Below are 12,756 nucleotides of genomic sequence, written 5' to 3'. Positions count from 1 at the left end.
GGTTGGCATGGCTAGGCAGCGACCCCCCCCCCCATAAAAGGGGCGGGCCGATAGTCCACAATGCTGTACAGAAGCAATGAGAAATCCAATCCTATGCCACCTCCATCTGGAGCTGCACACGTGGGCATAGCAATGGGGAACCTATGTACCACACACTATTCATTCTGTCAAGGTGTCTGCATGCCCCAGTCAGACCGCGTTTTTTATAAATAGTCACAGGCAGGTACAACTCCGCAATGGGAATTCCATGTGCACCCACGGCATGGGTGGCTCCCTGGAACCCACCGGCGGTATATAAATATATCCCATTGCAGTGCCCATCACAGCTAAGGTAACGTCAGATTAAATGCAGGTGGGCTTCGGCCCACACTGCATGCCCCAGTCAGACTGGGGTTCTTTAGAAGTGGACACATGCAGTTACAACTCCGTGTGGACCCACAGCATGGGTGGGTTCCAGGAAGCCACCGGCGGTACATAAAAATATCCCATTGCATTGCCCAACACAGCTGAGGTAGTAATGTCGTGCTTAATGCAGGTGGGCTTCGGCCCACACTGCATGCCCCAGTCAGACTGGGGTTCTTTACATGTGGACAGATGTAGTAACAACTCCCTGTGGACCCACAGCATGGGTGGGTTCCAGGAAGCCACCGGCGGTACATAAAAATATCCCATTGCATTGCCCAACACAGCTGAGGTAGTAATGTCGTGCTTAATACAGGTGGACTTCGGCCCACACTGCATGCCCCAGTCTGACTGGGGTTCTTTACAAGTGGACAGATGTAGGTTAAACTCCGTGTGCACCTACAGCATGGGTGGCTCCCTGTGTGAGGGTATATATATATATATTGCCATATGTGTTTTTTATGCTTTTATACCTGTATGCAAGTTTTATTCAATTCCAAATGAAAAAAACTTAAATGTCGCCTTACATCAGATATCCCAAGGTTTTGCAAGAGATGTATCTTAAATTCAGAGAAGATACCGAACCAGACGCAAGGACGCATGTACTTGGCTGTTTTCCCAGAAGCCCATATCAAGATGTTCAACCATGTACATAATTTTCACTGTCTTAGGCCCGAAATCCGGACTTCTTAGAATTAAGTGGGTGGTTCTTTGTACTGGAGTTAATTGAATACGTGATTTTCTGTATAAGCCAGAGGCGCCTCACTGTCTAAGGCGGAAATCCGGACTGCCCATATATGATTATGAGCCCATCACCCCATAGTGGGGATGGGACAAAGTGTATAAGATCTCATGTAATCTGTAATAAAGCGCGCAGTTTTTTCTCCCGTGTGAGGAGCTAGACCAGACTCCTGTGTGTGGTGTCTCTTCTTACGGCCGGCAACGGGGAAAGTGGGGTGGGGCCGATTGGTGCTGCACTTAGAATTTTAACCCTCATACCTGGAACCCACCGGCGGTACATAAAAATATCCCATTGCATTGCCCATCACAGCTGAGGTAATGTTGTGGTTAATGCAGGTGGGCTTCGGCCCACACTGCATGCCCCAGTCAGACTGGGGTTCTTTACAAGTGGACAGATGTAGTAACAACTCCCTGTGGACCCACAGCATGGGTGGGTGCCAGGAAGCCACCGGCGGTACATAAAAATATCCCATTGCATTGCCCAACACAGCTGAGGTAGTAATGTCGTGCTTAATGCAGGTGGGCTTCGGCCCACACTGCATGCCCCAGTCAGACTGGTAATATGTACCTTAACAGTAACCTCGTTGGTGGTAATATGGTGGTGACTGCGGACCTGGTAGCGTGGTTTTATGTAGTTGGTTTTCGGAATGTGGCCAGGATTAAGTGGGCCGTGGCGGGGGATGGTGGTGGTGCTCTCTTGTTGTGTCGTTAAAGGTGAAATTCTTGGACTGCCACCAGACGGACCAATGCAAAGGTATTTGCCAAGAATGTTTTCATTGTTGGAGGAGGAGGGGGATGTTTTGGAGGCACTATGTGTCCTCTACACGTGTCCGTGGTTATATGCACCTTAACAGTAACAGCGTTGGTGGGAAATGGCCTCGCCGTCATCATGTCTTTGTGAAGCCTCTGTTTCCACACCCCAGTGACATACCATTAGCAGCGGTATAGGCAGAGCCCAGAATTATTAACATTTCAGCGGTAGCATTAGGGACAGGCCCCACTAACATATCACTAGCAGCAGTATAGGGGGAGCGCAGTCTTAGTTCCATTTCAGTAATAGTAGCACTCAAGACAGGCCCCAGTAACATTCCCATTGCAGCAGTTTAGGGAGAAAACAGTCTCTTTCACATTTCAGTAGCTGCAGTATAGACAAGGCCCCAGTTACATTTATGTAGCTAAAGTGTAGGCCAACTCCACACACCTTTCTGTATCATGAGTGCAGGTGAAGAACATAGAAATTACTATGATTACACTGTAGGTGAGGGCCCAAAAAAATTGGTGTACCAACAGTAGTAATGTACCTCAGAAAAAATTGGCCATGCCCAACCAAGATGGCAGGTGAAACCCATTAATCGCTTTGGTTAATGTGGCTTAAGTGGTAACAAGGCCTGGAGGCAGCCCAGTTGAACGAAAAATTGGTTCAAGTTAAAGTTTCAACGCTTTTAAGAGCATTGAAACGTATAAAAATTGTTTAGAAAAATTATATGAGTGAGCCTTGTGGCTCTAAGAAAAATTGCCCGTTCTGCGTGATTACATGAGGTTTCAGGAGGAGGAGCAGGAGGAGGAGGAGGAATGTTATACACAGATTGATGAAGCAGAAATGTCCCCGTTTTGGATGGTGAGAGAGAACGATGCTTCCATCCGTGGGTGCAGCCTACGTATTGCTTAGGTATCGCTGCTGTCTGCTGGTGGAGAAGAGAAGTCTGGGGAAATCCAGGCTTTGTTCATCTTGATGAGTGTAAGCCTGTCGGCACTGTCGGTTGACAGGCGGGTACGCTTATCTGTGATGATTCCCCCAGCCGCACTAAACACCCTCTCTGACAAGACGCTAGCCGCAGGACAAGCAAGCACCTCCAGGGCATACAGCGCGAGTTCAGGCCACGTGTCCAGCTTCGACACCCAGTAGTTGTAGGTGGCAGAGGCGTCACGGAGGACGGTCGTGCGATCGGCTACGTACTCCCTCACCATCCTTTTACAGTGCTCCCGCCGACTCAGCCTTGACTGGGGAGCGGTGACACAGTCTTGCTGGGGAGCCATAAAGCTGTCCAGGGCCTTAAAGACTGTTGCACTGCCTGTGCTGTACATGCTGCTCGATCTCCGCACCTCCCCTGCTACCTGGCCCTCGGAACTGCACCTTCTGCCACTAGCGCTGTCGGATGGGAATTTTACCATCAGCTTGTCCGCCAGGGTCCTGTGGTATAGCAACACTCTCGAACCCCTTTCCTCTTCGGGAATGAGAGTGGAAAGGTTCTCCTTATACCGTAGGTCGAGCAGTGTGTACACCCAGTAATCCGTAGTGGCCAGAATGCGTGTAACGCGAGGGTCACGAGAAAGGCATCCTAACATGAAGTCAGCCATGTGTGCCAGGGTTCCTGTACGCAACACATGGCTGTCTTCACTAGGAAGATCACTTTCAGGATCCTCCTACTCCTCCTCCTCAGGCCATACACGCTGAAAGGATGACAGGCAAGCAGCATGGGTACCGTCAGCAGTGGGCCAAGCTGTCTCTTCCCCCTCCTCCTCATCCTCCTCAGGCTCCTCCTCCTCCTGAACGCGCTGAGATATAGACAGGAGGGTGCTCTGACTATCCAGCGACCTACTGTCTTCCCCCGCCTCCGTTTCCGAGCGCAAAGCATCTGCCTTTATGCTTTGCAGGGAACTTCTCAAGATGCATAGCAGAGGAATGGTGACGCTAATGATTGCATTATCGCCGCTCACCACCTGGGTAGACTCCTCAAAGTTTCGAAGGACCTGGCAGATGTCTGCCAACCAGGCCCACTCTTCTGAAAATAATTGAGGAGGCTGACTCCCACTGCGCCGCCCATGTTGGAGTTGGTATTCCACTATAGCTCTACGCTGCTCATAGAGCCTGGCCAACATGTGGAGCGTAGAGTTCCACCGTGTGGGCACGTCGCATAGCAGTCGGTGCACTGGCAGATTAAACCGATGTTGCAGGGTCCGCAGGGTGGCAGCGTCCGTGTGGGACTTGCGGAAATGTGCGCAGAGCCGGCGCACCTTTACGAGCAGGTCTGACAAGCGAGGGTAGCTTTTTAGAAAGCGCTGAACCACCAAATTAACCCCTTCCCGCTGCAGGGCGTAAGTTTACGTCCTGGCAGCGGGATACTTCCCGCAATTGGACGTAAACTTACGTCCTGCACTTACATTGTCGCCGCGGTGACTATCGCGGCGACACAGTAGTGACGTTTGCTAACATCGTTAGCAGACAATCACTACGTGCGGGCCAGGGACCAATCACAGTGGTCCCGCCCCAGCGATCGCTGTGATTGGTCAGTGAAGAACTCACTGACCAATCACAGCTCGGCAGCAGAAAGCCCGCTGTTTATAGTATAGTCTCTCTCTGCAATCGCCTCACAGTGCTTCTGGCGGTTGTAGAGAGCGATATAGCAGTGTAAAAAATAAAATATCATAGCGATCTGTAGTGTAGGGAGAGTGTAGTGAGGTGTGATCAGTAGTGTAGTGTAGTGAGAGTGTAGTGAGGTGTAATAAGCAGTGTAGTGAGAGTGTAATAAGCAGTGTAGTGAGAGTGTAATCAGTAGTGTGTAGTGTAGTGAGGTGTGATCTGTAGTGTAGCTGGGATTTGTAGTGCAGTGTGTGATCAGTAGTGTAGTGTAGCTGGGATTTGTAGTGTAGTGTGTGATCTGTAGTGTGTGATCAGTAGTGTAGTGTAGCTGGGATTTGTAGTGTAGTGTGTGATCTGTAGTGTGTGATCAGTAGTGTAGTGTAGCTGGGATTTGTAGTGTAGTGTGTGATCTGTAGTGTGTGATCAGTAGTGTAGTGTAGCTGGGATTTGTAGTGCAGTGTGTGATCTGTAGTGTAGTGTAGCTGGGATTTGAAGTGCAGTGTGATTAGTATAGTAGTGTAGCGCATTTTGTAGTCTCCCTTCCCGTCATTAGTTTGTCAGTGTATCTGTCTGTGTAAAAAAAAAAAAAACCTTTTGTGTTCCCATTTTATAGTCCCCTTCCCGTCATTTGTCAGTGTAGTGTAGTGTATAGTTTGTTAGCGTAGTGTGCAGTTTGTCAGTGTATCTGTCCGTGTAAAAAAAAAAAAGAAAAAAAAGAAAAAAAAAAGTTCCTTTTGTGTTCCCATTTTATAGTCCCCTTCCCGTCATTTGTCAGTGTAGTGTAGTGTATAGTTTGTCAGCGTAGTGTGCAGTTTGTCAGTGTATCTGTCCGTGTAAAAAAAAAAAAGAAAAAAAAGAAAAAAAAAAGTTCCTTTTGTGTTCCCATTTTATAGTCCCCCTTCCCGTCATTAGTCAGTGTAGTGTAGTGTAGTGTAGTGTATAGTTTGTCAGCGTAGTGTGTAGTTAGTCAGTGTATCTGTCGGTGTAAAAAAAAAAAGAAAAGAAAAGAAAAAAAAAGTTCCTTTTGTGTTCCCATTTTATAGTCCCCCTTCCCGTCATTAGTCAGTGTAGTGTAGTGTAGTGTAGTGTATAGTTTGTCAGCGTAGTGTGTAGTTAGTCAGTGTATCTGTCGGTGTAAAAAAAAAAAGAAAAGAAAAGAAAAAAAAAGTTCCTTTTGTGTTCCCATTTTATAGTCCCCTTCCCGTCATCAGTCAGCGTAGTGTGAAGTTAGTCAGCGTAGTGTGTAGTCCGTCGGTGTACTGTGCAGTTAGTCAGCGTAGTGTATAGTTTGTCAGCGTAGTGTGTTCGTGTATTGTCAGCATATCTGTCAGTCTAAAAAAAAAAAAAAAAAATAAAGTTTGTTCTGCATTTCTGTCCCCGTTCGCTGGTCACCCCATCCCAGTGAACCCGCAGTGTCCTATACAATAAATTTTTTTTTCTGAAGTGCATATTACACTTTTATAATGGCCCGCAGGAGATATACTGCTGAGGAGGTGTACGCAATTATTGCCTCTGACTCAGATTCTGCTAGTGGGGATGACGCGACTTTTCTCGCATTCTCCTCCTCCTCATCTTCATCCTCATCTAGTGAATCTGAACTACCTGTACCCCCAAGAAGGCGTCCAAGGACCGCCACTACTGTGGACCCCAATACACCTGATGTTAGTTGGGGTACTCCTGAAAATTTTAGACCCCAGATCCCTGACTTCCATGGCAACCCAGGGATTCAGTTTGATACTGAAGGGCTCAGAGCGAGGGACTTTTTTATGTTTTTTTTTCCCGATGATTTTATTGCACACATAGTGACCCAAACGAATTTGTATGCCCAGCATTTTATACAGCAAAATCCCACCTCCAGCTACGCAAGACCCGATATGTGGACCCCTGTGGATCCACTAGAAATAAAAAAATTTTGGGGTCTTGTGTTAACCATGGGTCTAGTGAAAAAGCCGACCATCCGGGCGTACTGGAGTACGGACATTTTGTATCACACTCCTATGTTCCGCATGGCAATGTCAAGGACACGGTTTGAGATGATCCAAAAATTTTTGCACTATAACAATAATGCAGAGTGCCCCCCAAGTGATCATCCCAATTATGATCGTTTATATAAAATCAGGCCAGTAGTGGAACATTTTAATTTTAAATTTGCCCAGGCATATACCCCCCCAAAAAATATTGCAGTAGACGAGTCCCTGGTGCACTTCAAGGGGAGGCTTAAATTCCGCCAGTACCTGCCCAGTAAGCGGGCACGGTATGGCGTGAAATTGTACAAACTGTGCGAAAGTGCATCGGGGTACACGCATAAATTCCGCATTTATGAGGGAAAGGACACCAAAATTGAGCCCCCAGAATGCCCCCCCGTGCTGGGAGTAACAGGGAAAATAGTGTGGGAACTAGTGCACCCACTATTAGACCAGGGTTACCATCTATACCTGGACAACTTTTATACCAGTGTCCCCCTGTTTCAGTGCCTCGCTTCCAGAGGAACAGTGGCATGTGGTACCATCCGAAAAAATCAGAGAAGCCTCCCTAAAACGCTGCTTGGGCAACTGCTCAGAAGGGGTGAGAGCCGGGCCCAATGCAGCAACAATATGTTGTGTGTCAAGTATAAGGACAAGAGGGATGTCCTTATATTGACCACAATCCACGGCCACAGTAGTACCCCCTGCCCAGTACGAGGTACCAGTACAGAAACCCCCAAACCAGACTGTGTCCTTGACTACAATAAGAACATGGGAGGTGTGGACCTATCAGACCAGGTACTGGAGCCGTATAATGCCATGCGGAAAACACGGGTGTGGTACAAAAAACTGGCTGTGCACCTCGTACAGATGGCAATGTACAATGCCTACGTGCTGTATCGGGGTGCAGGCCAGAGGGGCACCTTCCTCGAGTTTCAGGAAGACGTTATCAAGGCCCTAATATTTGGGGAACAGGAGGTGGGAGAGCAGCCCAGTACTTCTGGAAGCGAGGCCACGAGGATTGTACCAGGGCAGCACTTTCCCAGTGAAATTCCCTCCACTGGGAAGAAGGGAAGGACCCAAAAAAAGTGCAGAGTGTGCTACAAACAAGGGATAAGAAAGGACACCATACATCATTGCGAAACGTGCCCCACACAACCCGGCCTGTGTATAAAAAATTGTTTTAAGACATACCACACATCCCTGAAATTTTAATTTGACTGTTGCCCTGACGTTTTACCCCGATGTACTTCGCACAGCTTGTACATAAACCCACATGCCAAGTCCTTCCCTTCTGGGCCCTGCCATGTGCCCAAACAGTTTACGCCCAGATATGGGGCATTTCTGCACATAGGAGCAATTGGGTAACGCATCATGGGGTACCTTTTTTCCTTCTGCTCCTGGTAAAAAATATAAATCTGGGCCTAAAGCTAAACATTGCTGGAAAAATTAGAATTTTTTTGTATTCAACTCAAACTGTTAAAAAAATTCCTGAAACATCTATGAGTTCAAAACGCTCACTGCACCCCTTACTAAATTCCCTGAGGGGACAAGTTTCCAAAATGGGGTCAATTCTTTGGGGTTTCAAATGTACTGGTACCTCGGGGCCACTGCAAACACTATATGGGGTCTGAAAATTATTCCAGCAAAATCTGCATTCAAAAACCGCTCCTTTCCTTCTGAGCCCTGCTATGTGCCCAAACAACAGTTTACGCCCACATATGGGGCATTTCCGTGCCCGGGAGAAATTGGGTAATGCATCATGGGGTACCTTTTCTCCTTCTGCTCCTGGTAAAAGCTATAAATCTGGGCCTAAAGCTAAACATTACAGGAAAAATTTGAATTTTTCGTATTCAACTCAAACTGTTGAAAAAATTCCTGAAAAACCTATGAGTTCAAAACGCTCACTGCACCCCTTAATAAATTCCCTGAGGGGACAAGTTTCCAAAATGGGGTCAATTCTTTGGGGTTTCAAATGTACTGGTACCTCAGGGGCACTGCAAACACTATATGGGGTCTGAAAATTATTCCAGCAAAATCTGCATTCAAAAACCGCTCCTTTCCTTCTGAGCCCTGCTATGTGCCCAAACAACAGTTTACGCCCACATATGGGGCATTTCCGTGCCCGGGAGAAATTGGGTAATGCATCATGGGGTACCTTTTCTCCTTCTGCTCCTGGTAAAAGCTATAAATCTGGGCCTAAAGCTAAACATTACAGGAAAAATTTGAATTTTTCGTATTCAACTCAAACTGTTGAAAAAATTCCTGAAAAACCTATGAGTTCAAAACGCTCACTGCACCCCTTAATAAATTCCCTGAGGGGACAAGTTTCCAAAATGGGGTCAATTCTTTGGGGTTTCAAATGTACTGGTACCTCAGGGGCACTGCAAACACTATATGGGGTCTGAAAATTATTCCAGCAAAATCTGGATTCAAAAACCGCTCCTTTCCTTCTGAGCCCTGCTATGTGCCCAAACAACAGTTTACGCCCACATATGGGGCATTTCCGTGCCCGGGAGAAATTGGGTAATGCATCATGGGGTACCTTTTCTCCTTCTGCTCCTGGTAAAAGCTATAAATCTGGGCCTAAAGCTAAACATTACAGGAAAAATTTGAATTTTTCGTATTCAACTCAAACTGTTGAAAAAATTCCTGAAAAACCTATGAGTTCAAAACGCTCACTGCACCCCTTAATAAATTCCCTGAGGGGACAAGTTTCCAAAATGGGGTCAATTCTTTGGGGTTTCAAATGTACTGGTACCTCAGGGGCACTGCAGACACTACATGGGGGCTGAAAATGATTCCAGCAAAATCTGCATTCAAAAGGTGCTCCTTTCCTTCTGAGCACTGCCATGTGCCCAAACAACGATTTATGCCCACATATGGGGCATTTCCGTGCCCGGGAAAAATTGCGCAACGCATCATGGGGTACCTTTTCTCCTTCTGCTCCTGGTAAAAACTATAAATCTGGGCCTAAAGCTAAACATTATGTGAAAAAATGGAATTTTTCGTATTCAACTCAAATTGTTAAAAAAATTCCTCAAGCACCTGTGGGTTCAAACCTCTCACTACACCCCTTAATAAATTTCCTGAGGGGTCTAGTTTCCAAAATGGGGTCAATTCTTGGGGGTTTCAAATGTACTGGTACCTCGGGGCCACTGCAAACACTACATGGGGTCTGAAAATTATTCCAGCAAAATCTGCATTCAAAAAGCCAAATATCGCTCCCTCTCTTCTGAGCCCTGCCATGTGCGTGAACAACAGTTTACGCCCACATATGGGGCATTTCTAAAAACTGCAGAATCCTGGTAATAAATCCCGAGTTTTGTTTCTCTGTTAACTCCTGCTGTTTTATAGGAAAAAATGGTTTTAAATTGAAAATCTGTAGAAAAATTGAATTTTTCTAATTTCTGATGCACATTTGTTTAATTCCTGTGAAGCATCTAAAGCGTTAATAAACTTTCTAAATGCCATTTTAAATACTTTGAAAGGTGCAGTTTTTAAAATGTGGTGATTTGTGGGGGTTTTCTGGTATACAGGCTCTTAAAATCCACGTCTAAACTGAGTTGGCCCTTAAAAATTCAGATTTTGAAATTTGCTAGCAAATTTGAAAAATGACTGCTAAATTTATATACTTTGTGGAGTCTAAAAAAAATAAAATAACGCTTAAAAAATTATTGCAGTATAAAGCAGGCATACGGGAAATGTTAATTATTAACTATTTTGTGGTGTTTGACTATCTGTCTTACAGAAAGTTTAATTCAAAGTTTGAAAATTGTCAATTTTTCCAAATTTTCTGTAAATTTCGATTTGTTTTCCTAGTTAAGACAAAATTTATTGATGCAATTTTTACACAAACATAAAGTACAATATGTCACGAAAAAACAATCTCAGAATCACATTGATAAGTAAAAGCATTCAAAAGTTATTAGCACATAAAGTGACAGATGTCCGATTGGAAAAATAAGGCTTGGTCCTTAAGCCCAAAATAGGCCATGTCATGAAGGGGTTAAAGACGTGGGCCAGGCATGGCACGTGCGTGAGGCTGCCGAGCTGCAGAGCCGCCACCAGGTTACGGCCGTTGTCACACACGACCATGCCCGGTTGGAGGCTCAGCGGCGCAAGCCAGCGGTCGGTCTGCTCTGTCAGACCCTGCAGCAGTTCGTGGGCCGTGTGCCTCTTCTCTCCTAAGCTGAGTAGTTTCAGCACGGCCTGCTGACGCTTGCCCACCGCTGTGCTGCCACGACGCGCGACACCGACTGCTGGCGACGTGCTGCTGCTGCTGACACATCTTGATTGCGAGACAGAGGTTGCGTTGGAGGAGGAGGAGGAGGAAGAGGGTGCTTTAGTGGAGGAAGCATACACCGCCGCAGATACCACCACCGAGCTGGGGCCCGCAATTCTGGGGGTGGGTAGGACGTGAGCGGTCCCAGGCTCTGACTCTGTCCCAGCTTCCACTAAATTCACCCAATGTGCCGTCAGGGAGATGTAGTGGCCCTGCCCGCCTGTGCTTGTCCACGTGTCCGTTGTTAAGTGGACCTTGGCAGTAACCGCATTGGTGAGGGCGCGTACAATGTTGCGGGAGACGTGGTCGTGCAGGGCTGGGACGGCACATCGGGAAAAGTAGTGGCGACTGGGAACTGAGTAGCGCGGGGCCGCCGCCGCCATCATACTTTTGAAGGACTCCGTTTCCACAACCCTATACGGCAGCATCTCAAGGCTGATAAATTTGGCTATGTGGACGGTTAACGCTTGAGCGTGCGGGTGCGTGGCGGCATACTTGCGCTTGCGCTCAAACACTTGCGCTAGCGACGGCTGGACGGTGCGGTGCGAGACATTGGTGGATTGGGCCGAGAACAGCGGAGGTGAGGGTGTGGGTGCAGGCCAGGAGACGGTAGTGCCTGTGTCCTCAGAGCGGGGTTGGATCTCAGTGGCAGGTTGGGGCACAGGGGGAGAGGCAGCGGTGCAAACCGGAGGCGGTGAACGGCCTTCGTCCCACCTTGTGGGGTGCTTGGCCATCATATGTCTGCGCATGCTGGTGGTGGTGAGGCTGTTGGTGGTGGCTCCCCGGCTGATCTTGGCACGACAAAGGTTGCACACCACTGTTCGTCGGTCGTCAGGCGTCTCTGTGAAAAACTGCCAGACCTTAGAGCACCTTGGCCTCTGCAGGGTGGCATGGCGCGAGGGTGCGCTTTGGGAAACAGTTGGTGGATTATTCGGTCTGGCCCTGCCTCTACCCCTGGCCACCGCACTGCCTCTTGCAACCTGCCCTGCTGCTGCCCTTGCCTCCCCCTCTGAAGACCTGTCCTGAGTAGGCGTTGCAAACCAGGTGGGGTCAGTCACCTCATCGTCCTGCTGCTCTTCCTCAGAATCCTCTGTGCACTCCTCCCTCGGACTTACTGCCCTTACTACTACCTCACCGATAGACAACTGTGTCTCATCGTCATCGTCCTCCTCACCCACTGAAAGGTCTTGAGACAGTTTCCGGAAGTCCCCAGCCTCATCCCCCGGACACTTTCCAATGGTTGGGCATCAGTGACGATAAACTCCTCTGGTGGGAGAGGAACCACTGCTGCCCAATCTGAGCAGGGGCCCGAGAACAGTTCCTGGGAGTCTTCCCGCTCCTGAGCATGTGTCATTGTAGTGGAGTGAGGAGGCTGGGAGGAAGGAGGAGCAGCAGACAGAGGATTCGGATTTGCAGCATTGGACGGCGCAGAACTGTGGGTGGACGATAGGTTGCTCGAAGCACTTTCTGCCATCCACGACAGGACCTGCTCACACTGCTCATTTTCTAATAAAGGTCTCCCGCGTGGATCCATTAATTGTGCAATGAATGTGGGGACGCCAGAAACGTGCCTCTCTCCTAATCGCGCAGCAGTCGGCTGTGATACACCTGGATCAGGAGTTCGGCCTGTGCCCACACCCTCACTTGGCCCTCCGCGTCCTCGGCCGCGTCCACGTCCTCTAGGCCTACCCCTACCCATCAGCATGCTGTATTACCAGTGATTTGATTTCCCAGCCAGGAAATAAATTGGCGCAAGCCTGCTGTTAAACTTAGCTGGCTGCGTATGATTTTTTTTATGTTCTCCACCCAGAACACACGTACCCAGAACGCTGAGGACTGTCAGAGGCAGGCCAAATAGAATTTTTTTCCCTTTTTTTTAAAGGAAAGGCCCACTGACTATATTCAATCAATAATAAATGTGTTGTGGCCCTGCAATGTGTCACAGAACTGCAGTGTTGCAGAGTTATTAACTACAGCAGAGCGGTGATTTCCCAGGCAGGAAA

The 12,756-nt window shown here is 47.9% G+C and overlaps 1 protein-coding gene across 1 annotated transcript; it reads left to right on the top strand.

Annotated features, from left to right (window-relative positions):
* Positions 1-5,967: 5,967 nt before the first annotated feature.
* PGBD3 (piggyBac transposable element derived 3) lies at positions 5,968-7,683 on the top strand. Its single transcript, XM_066601600.1, has one exon. It carries the CDS (start codon positions 5,968-5,970, stop codon positions 7,681-7,683), a length of 1,716 nt encoding a protein of 571 aa, XP_066457697.1.
* Positions 7,684-12,756: the final 5,073 nt, after the last annotated feature.

This window comes from Eleutherodactylus coqui, chromosome 4 (genome assembly GCF_035609145.1).
Source record: "Eleutherodactylus coqui strain aEleCoq1 chromosome 4, aEleCoq1.hap1, whole genome shotgun sequence".
In the NCBI taxonomy this organism is placed as follows: domain Eukaryota; kingdom Metazoa; phylum Chordata; class Amphibia; order Anura; family Eleutherodactylidae; genus Eleutherodactylus; species Eleutherodactylus coqui.
Note: the sequence above shows the minus strand (reverse complement) of the source record. Positions and strands in the feature narration are given on the sequence as shown.

Excerpts from the sequence above, each read along its gene's own strand:
- PGBD3 (XM_066601600.1), top strand. The coding sequence starts at position 5,968 with ATGGCCCGCAGGAGATATACTGCTGAGGAGGTGTACGCAATTATTGCC.